General features: G+C 38.7%; 1 protein-coding gene and 1 long non-coding RNA gene across 5 annotated transcripts in view; one reads left to right on the top strand and one right to left on the bottom strand.

The window, feature by feature from the left end:
* Positions 1-27,611, bottom strand: part of LOC130565717 (MAM domain-containing glycosylphosphatidylinositol anchor protein 2-like) — a 109,479-nt gene that overhangs the window by 15,982 nt on the left and 65,886 nt on the right. For 2 of the 4 annotated variants that reach the window (XR_008964405.1, XM_057352739.1), the window contains exons 8-12: positions 24,669-24,998; positions 16,875-17,195; positions 13,374-13,643; positions 6,032-6,180; positions 799-976 (exon numbers count right to left, since the gene is read on the bottom strand). Coding sequence is in view for 3 of the 4 variants with exons in the window: in XM_057352739.1 (XP_057208722.1) it covers positions 799-976; positions 6,032-6,180; positions 13,374-13,643; positions 16,875-17,195; positions 24,669-24,998 (1,248 nt within the window). In the remaining variant the exon portion in view is untranslated. The remainder of the gene's footprint in view (positions 1-798; positions 977-6,031; positions 6,181-13,373; positions 13,644-16,874; positions 17,196-24,668; positions 24,999-27,611) is intronic. The other 2 variants (XM_057352740.1, XM_057352741.1) reach the window with 2 other exon arrangements.
* LOC130565718 (uncharacterized) lies at positions 7,201-19,829 on the top strand. Its single transcript, XR_008964406.1, has 3 exons — positions 7,201-7,302; positions 9,234-9,327; positions 19,034-19,829. It is a non-coding gene; the product is annotated as an uncharacterized LOC130565718 (long non-coding RNA).

Raw genomic sequence — 27,611 nt, 5'->3', positions numbered from 1 at the left:
TGAAAACTTCATCTAGATCACTAATAGTGTCCATAACACGATGAAACCTAACTGATTTAATGGAATTAATTAAAAATTATCTAAAGAATCCAGCTATGATGAAATGAATTTCATGGGTATTAATGCAAATAACAGTTCTGAAGTAAGGTACTAAATATATAAATAATATTTAAATAATTTACCCAAGTCAAACATTTTATAGACATATTGACATTTATGTACTTTACTTTATTACTTTTATTTTATATTATTTTATTTTATTATCTCATCATCTCATCTCATTTCATTTCTTTCCATTTCTTTCCATTCCATTCCATTTCATTTCATTTCAGCATCACACAAATATTACTTCAAATATCTTATAACGTGTCTAAACTGACGCTACCGGCATAGTATAAAATATAGTATAAAACATAACCAATAAAGTAAATAAAATAGAAATAAATAGAATTTCAAAAAAATGTCATGGTGGGGCAAATTGGTTCATTACAAAATGTCTCCTCAAATCAGGTAATTTTGACCTTGTTGGGTCGTTTTTTGGTTCACCCTTACCATACACACACACGCACACACTGTTTCCATGTCTTATGGGGACTTTATACCGTATAATCTGCTAACCCCCAAACCTTTCAGAAAACTTTCTGCATTTTTTATTATAACAAATAGTTCATATGAATTATAAGCTGTCTTCCCAAATGTCTCAAAATCTTTGTCGGTCCCAACAATGTAGGGTTTACCCTAACCACACACGCGTACACACATATTGTGTGTGCAAAATGACAAAAGTGTCGCACTTACCGCTATAGGTAACAACCCTGATGGCAGAGTCTCCCTCTCCGAACCGTGTGATGGGCGTCAGTCGAACCAGGTACGCCTCGGGTCGGATGAGCTCCGTCAGATTGTGAGTGATCAGTTCTCCCCTCTGCATGTTTCCATCCACCGGAATCTCCTGTTCCCACCACCTCTGCTGTCCTGTCTGAAGGAGAGAAATGAGCGTCACACCAGCTGTCAGGACCCCGCGCACCTGTCGCCGTGGATTCAAAGGTGTCTGTCGGCCAATTTAATGAGACAAAGTGGCCAAATCAGTGCCAGGACAGCGACCTTGCGCGCCCTGACATTTTTACCGCAGTCAGGGTTGACGGCACAGACAAGAAAGTCGATGGCGCGGACCTTCTGGTCTTCAGTAAAAATAAACGCCTTTGGTTTCCTGTCAGAACGCAAAGACGGCGTGATGTTAAGCATGCAGACGGGAGGAGATTCACTATCAACAGAGGGATGCTTTACACAAACAACGAAGTGTGGAAGAAAAGCACAGGAGCTGATTTGATCACGTTCTCAAATCTGATCTCATTCATTCCTGTCCGTCAACACCCTCGACTCCGCTAACTTGGAAAGTGCTGTTTTGTTATTGGTAACGGTTGACATTATTCAGCGAACGCTGTCTGTGTCACCAACCAAGATGCCAAATCCTGCTTACCTGATCAGAATAAAGTCGCTCAGATTGTGCTGAAGAGTCACGGGCATCATTAGTTGTCGTGGGCAGATGCTTCTGTTAAATGACAAACTTGGCTTTCTTTCTTAAAACACCAATTTTATGGTCCTTTCATTTTAGGCTGCCGTTTTAACACCTCTTAAGGCGGGTTTTTACTTCTGCGTCGGACCTCTACGCCACAGGCAACGCGCCGGCAATGGCCACTAGGCGTCAGCGTCCACAGGTGTGTTGTGTAATCAAGAGCCGAAGAAGAAGCGGTTCGTTGTGTAAGCTGTCTGAAGCATTCAGCAGTGATAGCGTCAAGTGAACAGTCACTTTTGCAGCTTGAGTTGTTACATACAGAAGAACACGTCATTTATTGAGATATTTCGTTCGGAGTAAACCCGACGCTATCACAGAGTTTTTTACCTAAAGCAGACCAATCACAGCGCTTGCGGTCTGCGTCGCCTTGATACATTTTTGGAAAGGTGCACGTCAGGTCCGACGCAGAAGTAAAAATCCGCATTTAGTCTGTTCCCTTAAAAGCGTTTCACGTGCATACAATGTTTGGCTGGAATTATTTCATCCGTCTCGGCTTGCTTTTAAACTTCATCACATCTGCACTTTACCTTCCTTAAAACGAAAGACTCTACCTGTCATCTCCATAGCAAGCAGATATCTCAAGATCTGATCAAAAGAGAAGAGAAAACTACTGGTTCTTCAGTAGCGGATGTGTGGGATCAGTCTGTTGGGTACAGTATTGATCGTGGACCATATAACCTGATCCATAGCGTACTCACAGATCAATTGAGCAAGCAGGAGATGGTGGCTTAGAGAAGAGAACGAGGAAATAACAAGAATACAGATAACTAATGTGTTCCTGAGTTAGCATCGTATAACTCATGGGTTGGCTTCCCAGGGAACATACATCAACATATTGAGGAAAAACGGGAATGCAAATGAACAATCGTGACCCTGGAGCACAAAACCAGTCATCATAAGTAGCACGGGTTCATTTGTATGGGTCAAAATGACAGATTTTTCTTTTATACCAAAGTCATTAGGATATTAAGGAAAGATCATGTTAATATATCAAAACTTTATTTTTGTGAGTGGTTGCAGCAAAATCGCTAACAAAAATGACCGGAAACCCGCCTACAAACTTCACTCGCTGCTGCCGCTCTTTGAGAATTACCCGCTCAAGTTTGGCATCTGTGTAAACTTAGAATTTCTGCTTTTGAATTCATCCACTATCCACAACATCATTACAGCGGTACGCCAAAAGAGAGCGTTAAAGGTTGGTAACTGGACTCCATTCAAGTAGTTTTATCTCCGCCAAATATTGTCCTGTCCTAACAAGCCATACATTTATTCAGCTTTCAGATAATGTATAAATCTCAATTTCAGAAAGCTGACCCTCATGACTTGTTTTGTGGTCCAGGGTCACAAATGTCAAATGCATAAATGATGTCCCAGCAACAACAACTTCCAATTCACGTAGAATTTTAGAGTCTAAACTATCTGTGTATTTAATGCACTGGATTATACAATACAGACATGAGTTATTGAATAAACAAGCGTATTGGAGACATTGCCACAGTTCTTCTGGATTGTAGTCTGAGTTTTTGATCTTTCTTCATGTAATAATAAACAGATTCAATGGTGGTCAGATCTCCGTGTGGATCATACTGGCTGTTGTCAGACTCACTGTTCATAAAAAACGTCACTGGATTATTACAAATAACAGCAAAAGAAATGTCTGGAAATGTGAACTGATTCCTATTGATGCACTACAGCTTAAGAAATAAATAACTGGCTCAATGTGTCTTTGCACAGTACTCTATAGATATATACTGTATCAGAATTTATATATGATTTAATGTATGTATTTAAAGTTTTTACTGAACTGTGCTATAAATGTGTCCTATGCAGTGTTGGGTGTAACTAGTTACTAAGTAATTAGTTACTGTAATTTAATTACTTTCCCCTTGAAAAAGTAAAGTAAGGGATTACTCTTATTTTTCTGTAATTTAATTACAGTTACTTCTGATGTAATTAATCTAAATACTTTGTGTAATATGTGTGTGCAATAGTGGAATTGACATCAAAATTCAAAGTCTAACTTTAAAATCCGTGCTTTAATGTATAATTCTCACATTTGTAATACTTTGGTCAGTTAATAAGAGTACTTTATGTAGTTTAATATTATTTATTTTAATGAATTAAAAGAGCCCTGTCATGCCTATCCTTGAATCACTTAACTAATCAAGGTTGATGTAGGATATAGAAAGTAATTAGTAATAAGTAACTAAATACTTTTTGGAGAGAGTAATTTGTACAGTAATCTAATTACATTATTGAATATGTAATTATCAACTAGTAATTAATTACTTTTTCAGAGTAACTTACCCAACACTGGTCCTATGGCAGGAGTTCGCAAACTTTTCATGCCGCGACCCCCAAAATAAATAACAGACCCCCACTTTCCTCGGAGGTGGTTAAAGTATACAAACGTTGCGTGCAAATGCGCACATGCACCTATTCTACCCAAACACGCATAATGACAACACAAAAGAGCACAGTCTAACATAATATTACTTTATAGTTATTTACTCATCACTTTACTTGTTGTTATACGTAAACTATGAACTATTACTACTGATGGTCGAATTTCATCAAACTGATGGATGTGCCTCTTTTCGTACCTGAGGACGATGGCCTCTTTGACTGCGGCGCTTCTCCGCCCAAAAACTTTACATATTTGAATAATTCTGTGGTAAACATTTCAGTGGTTTTCAGTGACAAAATGTATCAAGTTCCTACACTTTGAGAAATATATGGATGAAAAAAAAGATAAAGAGCCATTTACTTAAACAGACACTTATCACAAATTATGCCTATTTGTTAACATTTTATGCTTTTTAATTTACAAAAGTTGATATTTACTGAAGCATGCTTGACAGTCACACCATAGGACAATTTCGAGACTCAAATAATCTAATAACAAAGCAGTTTTACAGTTTCACATAAGACACATTTACTGCTTTTTAAATGACGACGATACAAACGATATAATTTATTATCTTGTGTGATGACAACCTGACAGCTGTACAGTATGTGTCGACACCGGCAGAATCTGATCTCATCAGACCGCAAACATTACAGCAGCTGTGTAATATCGTCTTTTTCTGTTGATCATGAACACTTCAGTGTGAAGTATAGAGAGTAAATCACTCATCACACAGAAGAATGTCAAGCACCTACACGCAGTGCTATAATATAAGAAACACCGATCTCAATCTTATAAATCTCTCTTGGATCTTTGTGAAAATGTATTCAGTAGATGCAAGTGAATCATCTACGAGGACTGTAACCTGTGTGATGGCGATTCTTAAGTTTCACTCGAGGTTTTTGAGATTTTCTTTTCGAGCTGCCTCTCAAAAGAGCCAGAGAAAATCCTCCCTCACGCTGCCGCGAAACGCAGAGACTTCAGTGTTAATTCAAAGGCAGAGCTGTGGGGAAATGATAATGATTCTGGGGAACGGCGAGGAGTCCACGGCACTGGGCTAAAAATAACCTCTCATCTCTGACTTCTGCTCGACGTGTTGTGGCACAATCCCATCCGGGCGTCCGTTTATTTATTTATTCTCTTTCCTGACCTTGTTCAAACACGTTCAGCCAAATCAGTTCACTTCGCACATCATTTACCTGCAGCTTGACGACAACACCGACACTCCAAATCAATGCAGGAAAAAAACTTAAAAATGAAGAAAACGAGCTTTAAGCACATTACAAAAAAACACATTAAACATGTTGTTATAATCTTAAAGTCCCAGTGAAATCAAAAATGACAATGCCTTTTTTCATGAAATATTGCAGCGTTTGATGTAAATAGTTGATCAATGTGGGTCATTCTCTTTTTAAAATTCGCGTGCCCTCATAATCTTCAGGTAAAATCTGAAATTGCACTTCTGTCCTGCAGTGACTATCCATCCTAAATTATGTATGTTAGACGGCTTGGGCGGAGCGTCCGTTAACTCCTCCCCTTCAACTGTCAGTCTGCTGCCAGTTCAATTGCAAAATGCAATGGCTGTTTTATACATCCAATAAAATCGCAGAGAAAACCAAAAGCCACACCCACTATTTTTCTCATTCGAAATTCCTTAAAAATACGGAAGGAAAAATGATCGCAACTTCCGGTTCACAGGGACTTTATAACGTGATTAGATTAAACGCTGGCGAACACATATCTGATCATTATTTCATGATTGTAATTTCTACACAAAGAGCCAGCACACAAAATTTCTGTAACTCTTAGATAAATGATAAACTGCATGAAAACATTAACGTCTCTTTACAACGGATGCATCAGAATTCCTGAGATCTGTCATTTATCATAAGGTGTGTCAATTTTGTCTTAATCCTCTGTATTTCCGTCAGAATTGCTGGATTAAGAGATCGAGAAACGCACATCTTTTACAATAATTCAACAGCACTTTCGAATCATAAATGAAATAAACGTACAAAAAACGACATTATTTCTATGAAGTAAAGTTTTACCTGTCGTATTCCCAGGCGATATGCCATGATCCGGTCCACAGTGTTAGGATTCATCTGTGTCCACTGCAGCTTGTAGCCGTAAACGCGCGGTCTGTTCTGCCACAGCGGACTGTATGTGTCATAGTAAAACTCAGGAGCGTACGCTTTTCCTGCAAAAAGATTGAAAACATCAGATGATCATCTGTACAACATTCATTCAGTGTTTTACAAACTCACAAAATAACAACAATATATCTATCAGCATAAAGGAAAAAACTCACTTTATACATTGTGACTAGTTTAATTTAGTTGTGTTTGAACAATGCGTTAACAATATTCAGCTCTGGAGTATATATGTGCAGCAATTTATCGCTTTAGCAGGGGTATTTAAACTTAAAACGATTTGTTTTTCAAAAGGCTGCAAGAAATCAGATAATTATGATGGTTCAACACCGAACGCGAACAATCGCGTTCCACGCTCTAAAATGTTCGTTATTTTCGCTTGAGTGACGCGATGTGATTCCAAGGTATTTATTCATTCATTATTTCGTTTGTAATGTTTACTGTATACTTACATTTGTTAATTTAGTGACACATCAGTTATATAATTTATTAATGCAGTGGAGCGTCACTAAACACCGCCTACTCGTGGTGAGTTGTGGGTAATATTAGCCGTACGAGTGTGCATCGTTCTGCACTTCGAATTTCTAACGTAAGTAGTAGACCATCCGGGAATCTTTGGAATACTCTTTTCAACTTACTACGATTTGGGACATAAACAAAACAAAACAAGACAAAACAGTTCCTTTAAAAAAATAACCATCCGTGCATCCGAAATCGCCTACTTCCATACTATACAGTAGGCGAAAATGAGTACGAGTCATGAGTAGCATGTCTGAAACCTCACTATGCACAAAAAGTAGGCGAGAAACACCCGGGTGGTCTACTGCTTCCGCCGAGATTTGTGTGTGTGCATCAGATGGACACTTCTCTATCCCATGATGCAACGGGAGCTGAGCAACGGTCAAATTTCAAAATGTAATCAAATTAAAATAGCGGAAAACTTCAAAGCGGGTGTCCGTTTTTAAATGTGAGTACAGATTAATGAATATCTCGGGAATAAATGATGTTTGTAGCGACGCCTAGGTTACAGGTTGATGTTAATACGTCATAGGTCAAAGAGCATTTGGGTCACATGACAAGAAAACATGGCGGATGCAGTACGTCGGAAATCTATTCATACTTGTCCCACACACATACTGTAAGGAACGTGCCGTTTTAACGGTCGATAGGTAAGTACTTCATTTAAATCAGTACCTGTATACTGGCATAGTATACACTTTCGGACGCAGCGCATGTTTTTCTGGGTGTATACAGTTGTCAGTACCATGATTTTACTAAAAACCATGGTAAAAGCGTGGCAACTGTATCAACGCAATGGTATATTTGTGGTTTCCATGGTCTAACAAGTACGTATAGTGTTTTTGGTTTTATTTAAGGTAAAACATTGTTAATTTTCATAAGGAGTATAAGAGTGATTCTTAACAGCTTCACAGGCGACAAACACTTTCAAAACAGTTTCATTCTGGGAGTAGAAACAACAGAAAACATGAAACTTAGTTCTTTTTGTGTGTGTAACTCGTTCTCTCTCTGCGCTGGTGGTAAAGTGTGTGTGTGTCGGCTGTGATGAGACAGAGATGTAGCCGTATTGACGCTGGGGAATGAGAAGTTAGTGATCTCAGTCAGACACCTCATAAACCTGCCGCTGCTGTGTGCGTGTTACTTGTGACTTATTACCCCACTGCGGTGGGCCGGCCACGTTTAATGATGTACAGATTTAACCTCGCGGGCTGAGAACCGGGCCATCTTTATCCCACCGGGGGTCTGTTTGTGCGCATCATGAGCCAATTCGCCAGCAGATATATGAGGGACAACAAAAACACTGAAGATAAAGCCCTCAGTGATACTGATGGATCATGGGTAAAATTAAGAGCTGGACGTTAAATACACGATTAAGGATGTTTCCTTAAATAATGTTTTCTTAAAGATGTTATCTAGCATCAATTATTCACCGACAAGTCGTTCAAAAGAAGATATTTTGAGACATTTAGAGTGGTTTTGTGTTCAGATAATGGAAGCCAAATGGGGATCATTGTTGTTCAGCTATCGACATTCTTCAAAATATCTTCCTTTGTGTTCTGCAGAACAAAGAAAGTCATACAGGTTTGGAATGACATGATGTTGAGTAAACGAGAAAAGAGTTTTCATTTTTGAACGTACTGTCTCTTTAATATCGAATAATATAAACGTGATATTGCTCATGGGAGATGTAGAGGAAAGTCTGTGTCTTTGAAAAAAAAAACTCGAGCGAAAGATTTCGTCTTGGCGAACACGGCACAAGCTTCTAAACTGCTCGACCTCCTCGAGCACGCCGCAGAAAATAACATGTTATTGTTCCAGCAGATTTACTGGCTCAATGCGCAATTCTGAGTAAAGCTTAGAGAGAAAATTGCAACTGTAAACCTTGTTGAACAGCGTGAGGTCAACGTAGAAATGAACGAACGAGAACTTCTTCAGCTCTGGAGTCGTGTGCAGTACATCATCGCTTTTCAAGGGCGATTTAAACCTAAAATGCTGCAAGAAATCAGATTATTAATCAATCTATTCCATCCATCTAGATTTATTTTAATGCATTTGTCACACGCTTTTATCACAGAAAAACTTGCATTAAAATCTACTTTCACCGTCTGAGCTGAATTCTGTCTGAACTCTGGACGTGCATCTTGATAAAACACGGACAGAACGAGTAAAGACGAAAACAAGGACATTCGTATGTAAGCGACGAAGCGTGTTTTGGACAGAAGGATGCTTTCTTCCAGCACAGAGCATGCCAGCATCACGTCGTTCTGAGAGCTCTATTGACTTATTGTTGTATAATCTGGCTATGAACATTCAGCAGCGCATGTCTCTCATTATCAGCAATTCACCTTAAAATGGAAACTACTCTAGCGTTAAATTAAACTCACTCCAATAAAACAAAAGCTAACAAAGCGAAGCAGACAAAAGCATTTCTGGCTTTCTGTTCACACGCTCTTTTAAATATTGCACAAGAATGATTCATTAACAAAGCAGCAGATGGATTTTGTCGAGGTCAAATTCTGACACGGTCCTGATGATTTTTTGCTAGAGTTTGACTGGTGTAACTGGTTTCTGTGTTGGACAGGCTTCTCATGAAAGCAGAACCAGCAGATGCCCACCCAGTCTGGCGTCATGATCTGATGTCTCCTGTGATGGTTTGATGCCCAAATGACCTGAAGGTACGCTGTTTGAGAAAAATCCAATTGAAACATCTGTCAATTTCTTTAAAGGGATAGTTCACCCAATACTGTCAATCAAGTTCGCCGGTCGGTAGGGATGTAACGATTCACCGTGAGCCGGTTGAAAATCGGTTATAATGTGTGACGATTCAAATCGGTTGAGGTGTGAACTGAATCGCAATACATTTTTTGAACAGCAGGGGCCGCTATTTTCACTGCAAATCTAAACGTGGACATGCTGATATTTCTTAAATGCAAAAAAATCCAAGAAAAGCTCAGACAGTATTAGTTTGTTTATATTAAAGAGACTTTTTCTATTATTAATTTGTTATAAAATTGCAGTTTAGTTTTGTTATTTGAAATAAAACATTATTTTATTATACAAAGAAACGTGAAGCATCGTGAGCTGAGTGAATCGTTACATCCCTACCGGTCGGTGAGTTTTAAAACGTCAAAATTTCTTTCATTCAGTAATTTACTCGCCATCATGCAGTCCCAAACGTATGACTTCAATTCTTCATCAAAACACAATGTTTGAAATAAAAGTTTTATTAAAAAAGGGCCAGTTAAAAATGATTCACTTTATTAAAGTTTTATTTATTTTACAAAGTTATAAAACTAATCCAAATGACCAGTATGAGTTCAACCTTGTTTGTGAAGAAAGTAAGTTTAGTACATCTGGGATAGCATGAGAGTAAATGATAAAATAAGAGCGAAAGAAAATTGTTTGGGTGAACATTCTCTTAAAGTCAGTAAATTATGAAAAAATAGCCAATAGGCATGATTACATAATACAGTGTATTCAAGTTAGAGTAAAGCTGGAATAAAAAGTTTTTTTTAAAGCAAATAAATTCTTATGAAATATTTTTGGGCAATAGACAAAAAAAACATTGTGTGGGTCAAATTGATAGATTTTTCTTTTATGCCAAAAATCATTAGGATATTAAGTAAAGATCATGTATTAAGAAAATATATTTTGTACATTTCCTACCGTAAATATATCAAAACTTTATTTTTGCGAGTAATATGCTATGCTAAGGATTTCATTTGGGCAACTTTAAAGGCGATTTTCTCAGTATTTTGAGTTTTATATATGACCTGAGGTTTGATTTTGTTGAAATTCAACAGACCCTGTACTGGAATGAGCACAATACATCTAGAAATGATGATTACATGAACCTTTGGAATGGTTTACAAATCTGTGGCGTGAGGGCGAGTAAATAATGAATAGAGTTTTTGATTTACGGTGAATTGTTCCTGTAGACTCTTGGCAGGTCGTGATTTAAATAGTTGTATCTTGGCCAAATATTGTCTGATCCTAACAAATCATACATCAATGGAAAGCTTATTTATTCAGCTTTCAGATGACGTATAAATCTTACTTTTGAAAAACTGACCCATACGACTGGCTTTGTTGTCCACGGTCACATATTCATACAACAAAATAATCTGGTTTGTGAAAATGATTAAAAATGTTAGCGCTGGCTGTAAACTTCAGAAATTGCTGGTGGAAAGCGTTTTCATTAAATTTCAAGCAAAACTAACTATATTGATTTAAACTGCTCCCGTAATAAAATGTTTTGGTCACATCGGTGCGAATAGCTGTATCGTTGCCGTGAAATGATAAGCACCCATCTGCATTCTGGGCAGTTTTGAGATAACAAGCTTTTGCATTCTATTTGACTTTGACTTTTTTTCTAAAAAGTACCAAAATGGAACGGGAAAAAAAAATCACATAATATAAATAAATGATCACAGAATATGTAAATAACTTAATTTTGACAAAAATGTCAGATTATAATTCAAAGGCGACGATATTGCACAATAACGTTTAGGGCTCATGGTTCATTCCTGACTCCTTTTGTCTTTTCAGTTTGCTGTCAAATAAAAAGATGAATGGTATAAAAAGAGAATATTGGTCAAAACATTCACCCCTACATCAAACTACGTCTTTTAACTTCACCAGCATGTTGTACTGAAGATGCAAAACAAATCTTATGGATCCACAGACATCTGCATGTAAGTTGAAAAGAGAAATGAGCTCTTTACTTCATTCCTTGCGAGTACAATCCCAGATCCATTATCCCTACAGAGAACAGCAGATTTTGGGAGAAACGCGAGCCAGATTTCAAGGGTTATCAGACACTGAACATCTGATTCTCTCTGGAGAACAGAGACCTCATGACTCTGGCAGGATCCTATATGACCAGATGGCAGAAATGGTGGCGCTTGGGAAAGAGATGAGTTGTGAACGACTGGCACATTAACCATCAGACTGACCGCCACAAAGCACATAGCTGGAGGCCAAAGAGCTCAGTTCCACCCGACCTGCTCTATAACAATCCACTAGAAAAAAAGGACAAAGGTCAACCGGCCCACCGTCCCATTCAGAAGACCACAAACCCTGAGGACAGAGCCAAGATTTTCATCCCATCATATGATTCTGTCATGATATTCACACATCAGACGACCTGCCAAGAGTCTACAGGAACAATTCAATCCAAATCAAAAACTCTATTCATTATTTACTCGCCCTCACGCCACAGATTTGTAAACCATTCCAAATGTTCATCATCATTTCTAGATGTATTGTGCTCATTTCAGTCCGGTGTCCTTTGAATTTCAAGAAAATCAAACCCCAGGTCATCCAACAGCAACGTGAAAGACTGACAGCATGACAAGACACATGAAAACTGTGATAAAAATCCAGGTAATCACATAAAAAAATATTTGTGAACTAAATACATGTAGAAAAATGACGGTTGTTTTGTTTAAAAGTGCACTTTGTTTCTTTGCACTATTTGAGGTCTGAAAAAAATACAGAGCATCTTTTCTGTTATTCTGACATGTTTCTCCAGTTTTCCTTTTCTGCAAATAGAAACAATATTTTTATTTGACATTTGGGAGAACTATAGTTAGTAGTTTACAGAATGAAACAAAAACGACCATTTTAACACAAACCCATAAATAGTAGGCCTACATTTGGAAACCAAGAAACGGATCTCTTTCCGTGGCTGTAAATATTTACTGTACCTCATGATCTAATAAAACTGTGATTATGTATAACTGAAACCTGTGAACTCAAATGTTTGCACTGATCCACAGCGTTGTTATATTCTCAGTTTCTCCCGCGTTTGGACTTTGCAGAAATAACCAAGTGTGTGTATTGATCTTGATGTATTGATGTTTCACCTTCACAAACATTTGAGTGACGTTCAGTCTACCGTTTCTCAGAAATATTCATGTGATAAAAGTTAAAACAGAAGTGAAACTACAAATATTGATTCTTGAAGAGAGACCATCCACCCAGTACGGTGAGGTGAAATATCACAGCATTGCAAGATTAACAAACCACAGTACAAAGATTTCTTAAAGGGACAGTTCATTCAAAAATTCTTATTCTTTCATCATTGAATCACCCTCATGGCATTTCAAACCTGTATGAGTTTCTTTTCTCTGAAGAACATAGATGATATTTTGAAGAACAGTTAAAACCAAACAACACTGAACCCCATCGACTTCCATTGTATGAACACACAGCCACTGAGACATTTCTCAAATTATCTTCTGTGTACTCTTTCAATGACTTGATCAAGATAACAACATACAGCAGATGTACTCAATAACTGAAACGAGCTGAAAAGAAGGACTATTTTAAGCAAAAGTGTGAAATATTCAGCACAGCATCTGTTCTGTTACCAAACTTCTCACAAAAAAGACACATTAAAATGCAAACATTTTTTTTTCAAGTGAAATCAACAGATTGTCAACAGACTGTTTTGAGTAATGAATCAAGAATCTTCATCATAACTCACTCGGTTCTGTTATGGCCCTACAACATTATTGTGGCTACATAGACAGCATCTTAAGTACGCTCTTGAAGCAAAAGCTGTTCCATAGAAAACAACAAAAGACAGCTCATTTGACCCAGACACCTCAAGCGGCAGCACCACATGTGCTCTTCACCCAAACACCCAGAATACATTGAACGAGGTCAGTGAAAAAAACAATCCAATCAATCTATTCGGTTTGAACAGAAGTCTTACCAGTAACCAGGAAGGTACAGCGACCTGGCCCCGCCTCGTTGATGACATCACAGGTGTACTCGCCGTAGCCCTCTCGAGCGAGGCTGCGTATGGTGTATTCGGTCTCGTCTCGCGAGTCAAAATGTCCGGCGTGCAGCAGTCGAGAGCCAAGCCTCCACTCGTAACGCAACACGCGTGACGGATGCGCCCGCAACACGCGACAGGTCATCGCCACCGGACGTCCCAAACCCTGCCGGACCTCCTGCCAAACCGGCTCCACAGCGGGCGAATCTGTGCGAGAAAGAAATGCAAACAAACCACAAATGTTGATATATCAAACCCTCCAGCTTGACTCAGAGAGACAAGAATGAGATCGAAATGCGGGGCTCGGCATCTACAAATAGGTACGTACACAAAACAAGACGTGCGGAGCAGCAAATTTCAAAAACACAAATAAAATAAACAAACTACAAATGTTATTTTGATGCAATAAGAAAACGGAGACATCAGAAGTGCAGCAAGATCTCAGTTTCTTCATCGAGTCTCTAATGCCACTTTGAGTCGCTGTTAAAAAGTGAAGACCGTCTGCCGCCCGCTGGGCTTGGCACCGCATATGCAGAATGACGCCCAAGAAGACCGGAGGACGATCATCCATATGCCAACAAATCACAACAGTATAATTCACGACACAAGTCCAGAAGAGAGTCAATAGAACTGCGACTGAAGCTAAGAATCATTCTGCTGAACATATTCGCACTTTTTGTAACGCAACACAAGAATTTGTCTCGTTGAAATGAGTATCCTTAAATTACTACTAAAGTGCACACCGACAGCTGATATTACCAACCTGATCTCACAGGAATTCCTAAATATTTTAAGAGGTGGCTTATTCATATGAATTCATACGTTGTGAATCTTTGTTGGGAAAAAAGCAATACGGAAGCCCCGCCTCTAACCCTAACGCCACTGGCGTGAAAGAAAATCGTACAAATGTACGCATGAGATCCTATGAATTCATACCAATTTAGCCAAAATTAGCCACATCGTAAAATAGTTACGTTTTTTGCCGTGAGATTGTGTTGATATTACCCACAATTCATTGCGCGAAGGAGATCCAATAAGTGATGATTGACTAAAACAAAGTAAATAAACTATAAAGTAAACACTATACAAACTGAAAAAAATTGCGTGCTCATTAAAAGGTTTTTGGTTTACAGGTTTATAACAAACTTCATTTCATAACTTAGATGAAACGCAACTACATTTTCTATTATTCACCCTGTCGAAAAAAACAGGTACGTCAGGTACGTTTTGATGCTGGTTTGACCAGCTTAAACCAGCACAAACCAGCATCAAAACACACCAAACCAGCTAGGCATGGGCCGGTATGAGATTTTCACGGTATGATAACCTTTAGCAAAAGTGACACGGTTTCACGGTATGGCAATTACATCACTAAAATTTGTTATTTTCAAATATCTGCGTATACAAACAACGACTTTTCAACTGGACACAAATACCTTTTATTTTTAACCAACATTTATAGAACATATATGACATGGAAAAAATAAAGCCTTAAAAATATAATACTCTTTCAAAAAAAAAAGTTTTGCCATAGCCCATATAATAGGGCCTAAACATCAAACATTGCATTACATGACTTAATTGTGTATTTTTGTGTAAACACAGCACATACCTTAGAAACGGTATCACAGAAAATTTGGTAACACTTTACGGTAAGGGTACATGAATGATCATGAATTCAAGCATACATTCATGCATGGACTAAACATTACTTGACGAATTAATTATATTCCTTTAACCATCAGGGCAAGTTAAAACCACCAATAATACTTATGGCAAAAAACTTATTTTGTCACTGTATCATGCTGCAATCTTCTCAAACTCTTCTAAACTCTTCTAAACTCTAGGGTCATGATTATTATTAGTCATCGACTATGTTTTTGTTATATTGTTTTATGTGCAAGGCTAGTTGAAGCAGGCTACACTAATCACTTTTCTTACAGTCGGTGAATATAGACTAAACCGCAATGACAGACAATTAGGAGAAAATAAATACATGTTTGAAATAAATGAATAAAATGTCACGACAGGATTTTAAACGACACACTTTTAGCCAATGATTGGGAGACTTGGTTACTTTATTGAAAATATCATGATCATACGTAATAAATCATAATTCATGATGATGTACCCATCTTAGTTAATGTTTTAATTAAGATGTTGTTCTTTCATGAAGTCATGAATGGAAGACTTTGAACTCAGGTTACTTCCTGATAATTCATGAGGTATTAATGTGTCAAGTCCATGCCTGAATTCACAACCCAGTCTCATGAATTGCGTATAAATAACACGCTGTTGCATTATCATGATCATTCATGTACCCTTACCGTGAAGTGTTACTGAACATTTTAGTGGTTTTGAAACCTTGACTCGTTCAAACCTCGGTATACCTTGAAACCGGTATTCGGCCCATGCCTAAAACCAGCATATGCTTTTTTTTCAACAGGGCAATATCAGTTAAATTCAAGTGACTTGAAAAGCCACTTTGATTTTATCTATACCTTAATTTAATGTAGCTTTTAGTGTTTTTTATTTAATGTGCGTCCGATAAAACCGTCCGTATGAAAACTACTTCGTCCCTCAGAACGAAGTGCACAAAAATACCCAAAACACCATAGCACCATTGGCAGCTTATGAAAATAACACAGGTGCATTTGGGTGCAAGAGCTGCAGAAAATCCTCAATTCCTGTGAGGCTTATAGAACCGGAAAAAGAATAATAGACAGCTACAAAACATTCGCACATTTCATACGGCTGAAAAAAAGCCGTTCTGTTTGTGTTCACAACGTCTCTGCGATGGCTCTCAGGAGACTCTTGAGCTCAGCGTGATATTTCGCTCCTTAAACACAACACTCACACGTGTCACGCTTCTATCCTGAACATTTCGCTGGATTTTAAACCTTCACGTCTCTGCTAATGAGGTGATAAATGTTTATGCTTTTAAATGACACCTGCACAAGTGTAGATTCAGCATCTCTCTGATAAGCCCACGTGACCGGAGACGGCCTGCTGTTTCAACAACGGGAGCGATTCTTCTTCAAGATGTAATAATGACGTCTGAAGTGGAGCTCGGTTCGTCGCTCTTGAGTTACAGAGGCTTTCAGAAACTACACTACTTTAGAAGATTCTTGAAACATGCTCGCTCGTCTGCTTCACGAAACACTTACTGATATTCAGAGAAAATCGACGGAACCACAACGGGAGCGATGACATGCGGCATCTTGAAATTTGTGCCAGACAATTTAAAATTTAACGTGAGTAAAAACACACTGAAGTGTTTACACGCACCACAGACGGCATCTTTAAATCCTGCTGATCCAGAGCCTTCAAACAAAAATCATTTCTTGAGAATATTTGACGTACACAAAGAACAAAGCACCTGCAATTTTATATTTCGAACAGAGATGGTGATCACACAGCGCATGCAACAGAACTTACACTGCACTATCAGCTCGACGACGGCCTCCCGCGGCTTCACGTTGAAGCCGTTGTATTGGCTGGTCTGACAGCGGTACGATCCGGTCATCTCCCGCGACACGTTCACGATCCGCAGCACGCCGTCGTAGCTCTCCATCTGCATGCTGCCATCCGGCATGGGCGCCTCCTTATCGGCCCGGGACCACAGGATGATGGGTTTGGGTTTCCCTGAAACAAGGCACTCCAACTCCATAGTGTCGCCCTCCCGCGCCACCAGCGGGGACTTCCCCCGCGGCACGCTCAGGTTCGGAGGAACTAAGAAAGAGAAAAACAGAGGAGGGACTGATACGGGGCTCTAGAAAGGCCGCAGACGGGGTCGCTGACGGTGGTCAACGGGGTCGCGCGTGAATCGGCGGGAGGTTGTGTGCATTACGAAGGGACCTGGACATCACGGTTGTTAGGAAAAATTGGCCTATATGATGATGCTAACGTAAACACTGAAGCGAGTGAATCATCTAAATCTAATTTCCACTTAACGAAACATTAATTTCACTTAACAAAAAAATCTCATTAAACCTTATTTGTTCTGCTGTTGATTCTGCAGTAAACATGTTACAATATCGAAAGCTGCGATCCATAATTTTTAAATAAGCAAAAAAAATAGTTATTGAGCAAGAACATAAAAATCTGTTTTCAAAACTGTCTCCTTATACTACACCAATTCACAACAACAAGCTAAAAACAAATGATTTCCTGAATGCAATTTTGCAGGAAATGTCACTTTGACGTCATTTAATGTTCCGAACAGAGATGGCAAAAGTTACAGATTGCATCTCTAAATATAGCGCAAAAAACTGGCCCTCAATAAATGCTATAAAAAATCGTAAAGCCACATTACAGAATGCAAAACAGCAGCTCTTCAATCAATAACATATCAATGAGAATACAGCAAATCAATCCAAGATAGAAACAATTCAAGCCAAGCTACAGTACTACATCAAACACTCCTTTCTATTAAACATTAAAAAAAACCTTTTTCAATCAACGATAACCCAGAACCAGCCGTCACGCTTGCACACATATCGCATTATAATAAGACTTTACTGTGGACTTTTACGGCTCGGGTGGACTTGCTCAATATCAGGGTGTGTAATAATAATAGATGTTATCTCATGGAACGATCAGAAAGAGAAACAAGCTTTAATGAATAGCTGTTAAGGTAATGGAGAAACCTGCAGCAAGCGGCAGCGCATTAGACACCAGCTGTCTGTGTCATAAACAGTGTGCGAATGCATCTCAGGGCGACACTTCACCAAAGGTGCCGCTAGTACTGGAATGAAATTCAGCTCTATAACCTCAACGGTGGAACATGAACCTGTCACTGATAGAGTCAACAGTGGAAGTCTTGTGTACGTCTCTGAACAAGAATGAAAGCTTTAGCGCAAGTTCTGCCAGGAAGACTCTAATGCCACGTCACTCATTACCTAAAGTTCTAGTTCTAGCCGATCATCATCCAACACTTGGAGTACATAAGATCCGTACTTACTCAACGCGTGCCTTCGCAGATACTGATGCCGACATTCACCCCCCTCCACCCTACTACTGTCGTTGCAACGTCATCTTGCCTCCCGAGTCTTTCTGGCAGAAATATCGATCGCGACGGTAATGCGTGTCTGAAACGAAATGATTTCATTTTATGCCACTAACTTTTCGGCTAATCCACTGACTGGCAAGTGTCCACAATAGCAACAAGAAAACTTAAAGGTATAGTTCACCTTAAAATGAAAAATGATCATCATTTGGTCATCATCGTGTCATTCACAACCTGTACATGGCTTTTTCACAAGAAGACATTTTGGTGGTTTTGTGTCCATACAGTGCAAGTCAACGAGGTCCAATGTTTTTCGTTTACCTACATTCTTCAAAATATCTTCTTTAGTGCAGAAGAAAGTTCATGAGTTGATTAAATGATGAGACAATAGTCGTTTTCGGTTGAACTATCCTTGTAAGGCCTGACATAAAACTCGATCAGAACGAGGCCTCCAAACTTTCCGTCTGGCTTTTTTCTAACTTGAAGGTCTCTGCTGCTAACAAATAATGTTGTACAAGCAAACTGTTTGAAGGTTTCCCATTAAATAATCTACTTACTTCCTGTCATGCTTTCATTTCTATGCATTCAGAACGCTTGATCGTAAATGAATTCAGCTGTCAGCTTGTGGAGATAAAAGAGATTTGCACTGCATTCACCCTGAACTCAAGAGAAGAGTGTGTGAAAGGACAAACACACAGACGTGCCACAGTCCTGTGAGACGAGAGCAATGACATCGCATCAGCATCGCCATGGAAACACCAGGCCATCAATGTCACTCTGCGACTGTTTGCCTTGTTCTTCACATTCTGTGTTTTAGATATTTGTGAATAGCGGAGTGAAAACATTTCAGCCCAAAATCAAAGAAATTTAAATGAAAAGGTCATTAAATACATAAAATAAAAATTAATAAATAAATAAAATATAAAATGTGCATAAATAAAAGTTTACAAGCAAAAAATGATGTTTGATTTTGGGGTGAAATATAAATGGCGTGTTCTTGACATGAAGTCTGTCTCTCTGAATCATGCAAAATCAAAGTCCCGTCATGTGATTTATCTGCTGTGAAACACTCATGACAGACAAAACAGACGACGTGAGAAAATTGCACAGGCTTTGACATGAATTCAGTTCAACAGTTTTTTAAGATGAAGGTTGTCAAATAAAATAATGAAAAAAACCCACATTTATAAATATAAATTAAATATTTTTTTATACTATTGTCAGCTGTAGGCTGTTTACAGTTTCCAAGCAACACACACCACACATGCTGTCCATGTAACCAACTATAATAACCCTGAGAAGTCAACAATACAACCAACCAAAGACTTTTATTTTATTTTTTATTTATAAATGAATTTCTTAGTATTTTTGTCTTTTTGTCCAGGACAAATGTCTAAACATTGTTAAATCCAGATACAATTACTTGATAAGTAAAAGTATCTTAAGATTTAAAATCTTGTTTTCTGAAAGAAAATATAAAACTTAAGTAAAGGTTTAAAACCTTTTTTGTTTTAAACTTAACTTAAAAGCAGCCCTAACACACTGGTTTCTGCCAATCTCATATTAATCTTGAGTACCTATAGATTAGTATTGCATACTTCGTATCTTGGAAGAGTATTTAGTTTGATCACAATTATAAAAGATAGATACAGCTGTACGATTATTTCCGAAAGCATACGGCGCGTGTGGGGGGGGAGGGGTAGGCTGAACTAAAGCACGTGCGCACCCATTGCCAACAAAACACAGACATCAGTTTCACTCACCGCATGCGGTTCATGTCCGGCATCTTTTAGCGCTGGGACGGCTCAATATATCAGTTTCAAAAGAACTCCAACTCCAGCGTTATATCCACCGTTCATATAACATTCATCACCCAAATGCAGTGAACAAACAAACACCTGAACTTCGCGAACGTTTGCTCTCTTTCTCTCTCTCTCTCTCTCTCTCTCTCTCTCTCCTGCACACAAGTGAAAGTGACGTCTGCGCATGCTCCTTCTCCTGCTCTCCTTGCTGCCGCGTGGGCGTGCCGCGTGCTTTTCCGGGTGAATTGTCCAATAAGGGACTAAGAAAAATAGTTACGAAACAGTTTTATATGTTTGAAAAAAACTTTCCGAAACCTGTACGATCGCTGGGGAGTGTATCGAGCACAGAAATACTACGTAATACGCCCAACTTGTTTTTTGACAAGTTGACCATGTTAAGCATGAGAAGACCACACGTTTAACATTGTTAAGAAGTCAGAATGCATGACACACCGTTGCACGGCCGCTTTAAAGTTTAAAGGGAAAGTTCACCCAAAAATAAAAATTCTGTCATCATTTACTCACCCACATGTCATTTCATACCTGTATAAATGACTTTGTTCTGATGAACACAGAGAAGGATATTTGGAAGAATGTTAGTCATTTTCAGATCCAGGACATCATTGACTACCATAGTAGGAAGAATTAAATAGTAGTCAAAGGTGCCCCAGAACTCTAAATTCTTCAAAATATCTCATTATTGCAAACATTCTTCCAAATATCTTTCTCTGTGTTTATTGGAAGAAAGAAATGTATACAGGTTTGAAACAACCTGAGCGTGAGTAAATGATGACAAATTTTAAATTTTTGGATGAACTATCCCTTTAATTTTCATGCTTTATTTCAGTAAACAATATTTAATATCTTAGGACACTTTCCTTGTGAAGTAAATGTATCTGGATTTAACATTTTTTTATATTTGCACTGCAAAACAAGACAAAAATACGAAGTTAAAAATGTAAGAATTAAGTACGTGTATGTGTAAAACAAGCAAAAAACCTGCAAACAGAAATAGAATAGAAAAATAAACTTTAATTAGTTACTTGCAGATGGTTTTGCTCGTTTCAAACAGGCCACTTTACCTGTCAAATAAATGTATCACGATTTTTAGATAATTGTACGGCAAAACAAGAAAAAAATGCAGGAAGAAACTCAGTTTTGTGCAGTAAAAACACCAGAACCCGATCACTAAACTTTCTTTCTATTCTGGCCGATTTTTCAAAGATAAATGAAGTTCAGTTCAGCATACAGAAGTAGTTTGGATGAACTCAGATAAGCGCAGGAGTCACTGTGAAGGACGAAGCGACCGTAAGGGTGATGAAAAGCGCACCGGCACGCTATCTCAAGCGCTCTCATTATCACGGCGCATTTAAATGTAACGACTAATTCAAAGATTAATTGCTTTTCAGCAGACAGAAGTGTCCAGCTCACATACAGCTTCATTAAATCCAGCCAGCACAATGAAGATTGATTTTGTTTTACTCTTGGAATGAGAACGGAGGATCCGCGGCATTCCACGACTCTAGTTTCATGAATAAATCATCAGCTGCGCAATTTCAAACGAAGAACGCAAACTAGCGTCTAATGAGCGAGTGATGACGGAGACATTAGAGCTGTTTGTATGAAGATCTCTCTCCGCTTGAGTTTGTGCAGAGCTCATAATCGCCTGCGGTCCAAACGGTCGGCGCTGGACTCTAGTTTGGGTACGGCTGGACTCAATCTCAGTCCAAACATTTCCACAGCGTGAATTCTTGGCAAACGTGCCGCATATAATCCCCTCTAAATGCTTTTATTAAGAGCTTTAATTGGTCCTTTAGATGCGGTCCAAAACAACTAATCCTGCGAGCGGCTCGCAGGTGCATTATGAGCTCGGAGCGCGCTGCCGGCAGGACACCTGCTCTCCAACTCCAGAGAAAAAGAAAGAGATGTGTGAATCTCACAAAAACATGTGCATGGCATAACACAGCCCAACCAAAAACAGACTTTGCATTAAGAAAAAAAGCCTTTTTATGACTATTAAAGGGATAGTTCATCCTAAAATGAAAATTCTTTTAACATTTATTCATCCTCATGTCAGTGCAAACCTGTGTGTCTTTCTTTCTTCTGCAGAACACGAAAGAAGATATTTTGAAGAACGTTGGAAACCAAACTGAATCCATGGAGTGAAACCACTGAGACATTCTTCAAAATATCTTCTTTTGTGCCCCACAGACATTTTAAATGACACGAGAGTGAACACATGACAGAATTTTGTATGTCTCATTTATTTACTGAAACCGACTGTTAAACACACCCGCAGGATCTTCTGCAGACAATTCTTGAATCTGTAATACAGCGTGTATTTAAAACACAAAACCATCAAAAACCGTACAAATCAGACCTTCGTCTGAATCCAGTGGAAAACTCGTATCCATTACACCTGCTGTTCATACAACCCTCAACAGCCGTTCCACATCATCCCTTTCACACAAAAACAAAACCTAAATGAGCTTAATTGTTAAAAGCACAAACGTTACAGTCCTGTGCACTCTGAATCTTATTCAGACCATTCTGAGATGTGAAACTTAAGCAGATAATGCGACGGCAAGCGCTGCGCAGTGTGACTGATGCTCGCAGGATTATCAGACCTCACCGCCGCATCTTTTATTATGCAGGAAAGCAGATAAAACGGCTGCGTGTTTAATGCACGGAGCCGCAGTCCAGAACGATCAAGCTTGCAAACAATCAAGATGATCTTCAGTTTCCTTGTGCTAAAACGCCAGAGTAAACACGTTTTCAAATCCAGCTGAATGTTCCTGTCAAATCTGATCCTGACCTCATTGTTTCGGATCACACGTTGGCCGCTTCAGGAAAAACCAAGCGATCAAATGTTTACAGAAACAAAAGTCAATGCAACTTTGCTGGGAAAATAGGATTTCTTAAATAGGATTCCTAATATTCCTCCTGACAAACTGCACCACGGTTTACAGACATTGACCTCTTCAGCTCATCACACCTGCTTCACTAAAGACAGTTCATAGCACTCGACCGCCAACAGAAAACTCCCAAAACATTCAAACCAAATGTTAAAAACACATCTGACTCTTGCGTGACTCTGATAAGTAAATCACCGGTCAGCAGCGGGTGGACGTCCTGGCGTGCGAAGACGGGCTGATCCGCTGGAGCTCCCTCGACCCGTGTATGGATCCAGTACGGTCCTGCTCATCCGATGGTGGAATGGTAATGAAAAATGACACAAGACGTCCTGTGACTCAGAACTGATCTGTCAGCGTTAAACTACGCACGTCTTAGTGTACCCTTCATAGTGTACTACTCCTGTCGCCTGACATTATCTGGAACTCAGTAGTCCACTAAGCCAAAAAAATGTGTCTGACTCCCATTTAAACGCTGCTTTATGCTATAGGCGATCACGCAATGAAATATCATCAACACTAATGTTTAGTGAACTGAAAATTTTAAGTTCTCTCATAATTTTGCTCCAAAAAAAAACCCACACATATATTTATCATTATATTAATCCACATGACTGCAGTGGGTCATTTATGCTAAATAAGCTCAAAATAGTGATCGTTTATTTCAAAAATGTCAAATTTAGCTTCAGAAGGCTTTTATTTTTTTATTGATCAATGTATGTGCTTGTTGGAGCTTCAAACTTTTCGGCTTAAGGCATGTGTATGAAATAAAAATGTTCATTTTTCATGTTTTCATATGTTTAAAAAAACTTTATACACATCTGGAATGGTATGAGAGAACTTTTGTTAACGCTCTACTTAAAGCATATACAGTATGTATAATGCATTATAAAAGTAGTTTGAATGCGTTATCTATGCCTTGTGCCACTTATAATGCAATGTAATGTCTTATGAATACTTGTAACTACAGTCAATACACAGTTAATACTATAACACTTATCAATTCATTTTTACACTTTGCATTTTTAATTCATTTATAATTCTTTACAACAACATTACAAGTATTACAACACACATTATGAACAATTATAATGCATCATACCCTTTAATAACCCTTTATACTGCATTATAAATAAAGGCTTCAAGTAAAGTGTATTTATAAAGTGAAATATTCCTTTAAGATTACAGCAATGACAGCAAATTGCAACAGATCAAAGTCTAATTTTCAAAAATAAATGATTGAAATACAAAGAAGAACCTTCTGGAGGGTGAGACTGACCTTCAGCCTCCATGTTCTGGTCGAAAAGTCTTAAAATCCAAAAGTCTTAATCTCACACTATCTTGTCTTCTCAAACAGATCTGTGAAAAGGTCTGTTCATTTCTCCATGTATAAACCTGCTAACCTCTGCTCAATGCCATACGGATGATGTCATGTGTTGTCAACACACTACACTAGCACACGCGTGTCCTGAATAAAACGTCATCCGTGTGATATGTGTGTGAGACTCACCAGTGGTGGATGAGATGTTGACGTCGATGCTGATCTCTGGAATCCCGCCGCCCCGCAGCGACGCGACACAGGTGTAGGTGCCGAAGTCGGTGAACTTGAGGTCGATGATGTCCAGGTTGGTGGTTCCAGGGGAGATGTCGGGGTCGGTCTGGGTGATGACCATGCGTTCTGAACTCCGCAGGGCCCGACCGTTCTTCAGCCAGCTGAACACGAGCTCCTCGGGGGGCGTGGCCTCCACCTGGCAGGAGATCTTCACCTCGCGGCCGATCTGGATGTTGTCGTCATTGTGGTACGGGTCGGGAGTGATCCAGAAACGGCCCTTCTTCAATGCTGAAATGACAAAAGACGAAGGTCAAACAAATGTAGGTCAAACAAATCTGAGCCTTCACACGACATTGAAGGAATAATTCACTTTAAAATAAAAATTTCATGATAATTCACTCACCCACATGCCATGCAAATGATTTCTGTCAAAAACAAATTGAGACTTTCCAGGGTTCTTATCCATCTAATGGACTTAAACGGGGGGCTGTTGGTTAAGGTCCAAATTTATTTATGTGTATTTATGTTAAAAAAGTATGTAATTTTTTTGCTTTTTGGAAAATGACTAATCGTTTCGCTAGACAACACCCTTATTCATCGGCTGGTGTCGTGTAGAGGCTTTTGAAGCTATGATGAAACTGAAATTTGGACCTTAACCAACAGCCCCCTGTTGAAGTCCATTATATTGAGAAGAACCCTGGAAAGCTTTCCTCAAAAGCCTCAATTTGTTTTCGACAGAAGAAATGAACACACGGACATGACACGTGGGTTCCTTTAAATCACATTCAGACTAGTTTAACTTGTTCAAGATATACAGTCTGATTGCAATGCTAAAATGCTATATTTTTAATCGAATGGAAAAAAATGTAATAACACCATGATCTTAGTCCACGTAATTAATAACTATAATGTTCTTATATCATTTATTTTCCTTATTTCTACACTTCTTTTTCTTATGTTGCTACTAAAAAAATGGGATACAATGCAAAATGCTAAAAATAAATGTAAATTGAATTGACAAAAAATAAAACATTATGACGTTATGCTTTCCTGTAGCTCAGTGGTTAAAGCATGGTGCTAGCAATGCCAGGTCATGGGTTCGATCCCAGGGATTGCACATACTTATAAACAAATGTAAAGTATAATGCTAAGTCGCTTTGGATAAAAGCGTTGGCCAAATGCGTAAATGTAATTGTGAGACTTTAGAAAAGAATCACACACAACGCTACAAGATACGACACGTTTAAGTGTCACATGCTACTAACCGGAAACAAATAATGAATTGTTAATTCACAACGTTGCGGCAGAAATTACAACTATAGTCTTCAGATATCATCTCCATTCATCTGACATGCAAAACTGTTTCTGTATCAGATGAATTTCATCTCCGTCAGAGCCGTGGAAACTCTTTATCTTTCCCTGCGACATTATAAGGAGGAATAAAACAATCAACAAAAGCACCTGTCTGACTCAAATACAGGAAATTGAATGAGCATGAAAAGAGATTCACGGATGATCGGCTTTATAAGATCCTGACAAAAATCAGCATCACCTGGCGATGCATCGTAACGCATGATGCATGTTTTCGTCATGTCAACGCAGTCGCCCTGCAGTTATCTACTGTACAACATGATAAACCGCTGATGTACCGCTGTATTTATATTTACATGCTTATCAGTCGACTGCACTCCTTTACACGAGATACATGTGCAGCATGTTTATCCATTATTCTTAAACAAGAAAATAAGTATCACGTGATGAAAGAGACAAAACCATCAAGACTCTCCTGCTGAATTTAATTGCAAATACCATTACGAATCATCAGCGGTTTACCATTAACACCAGTGCAATTCATTTATGTTGTGTGTTTTGGATCTTTTCCCAGTAGGATTTAAAAGTGTTTTACTGGCCAGAGAACATCCCACCACTAGAACCCGATACATCACCAGTAGAGACCCACAGAGACCATTATATTTCCCATTATAACCATTAAGTCCAGTAGAATTTCTCTGATGGTTTCTATGGTTTCTTTCAGCAGGCATTTTGTGCTGATGATGGTAATATCGTACATCACAAATAACCGTTTAGTCAATTCTGTTTGATTTGCTAGCTCTGAATTGCTGCAGGAACTTGCTGTCTTTACAGTTTTTATATAAAAAAACGCCATAATGCTAAAGCTAATGAAGTATAAGAAAAAAATCATGTTTCTCTTGGGAGGTAAAACAAATGTAATTTGCAGTAAAACCGCTGACTTAATGTTTTGAGCCTTAAGTCTCTCTATGCATCACATTTACACAGTCACAAATAATCCAGCTCAAACACACTAAAGTATGAAATATTAAAAATAATATCTGCAACCGCATCGAACCTGCAGACCAGATACTGCGACTCAGTCCAGTACACCTGCTCACCCCCTTATAATAAAACCAGAAAACTACTTTCACCACAATCCTACCGCTCTGAAAGTGCTCACATGTAGATATTTTGAAGTTTCTGGTTTGTAAAGCTCACGGTTACAGAAGTCTAGAGGAAAGAATCTTCACTTCTGCAGTGTCTTGCACATGAACGGCGACGTCTGCTGCAGTCGCCAAATGCGACATACATCATCCAAACCTTGTTAAACTTCCATGAGAACACAGAGCCGAAACAGAACTTTTCCATTTCCCTGCTCTGCCTGCATGTTCCCCAATCACCCCGTCCAGACCTTATATATCCCATGAGCTCGTGTCGTGTTGGAGGAGGATTCTGACACGGCCAAATGAAAATACAGTTCAGAGCAAAACGACACGAGCAGCTTAAGCAAAGAGATGGAAAATCCCCTGCAACGCAAGACCTGCGGAATCTGCAGTTAAAGTCCACTGCAAACACAGCGTCTGTCTTTAAAAGAGCCGGCACACAGCA

This window comes from Triplophysa rosa, linkage group LG15 (genome assembly GCF_024868665.1).
Source record: "Triplophysa rosa linkage group LG15, Trosa_1v2, whole genome shotgun sequence".
Lineage (NCBI taxonomy): Eukaryota > Metazoa > Chordata > Actinopteri > Cypriniformes > Nemacheilidae > Triplophysa > Triplophysa rosa.
This window is presented reverse-complemented; position numbering and strand designations above follow the sequence as displayed.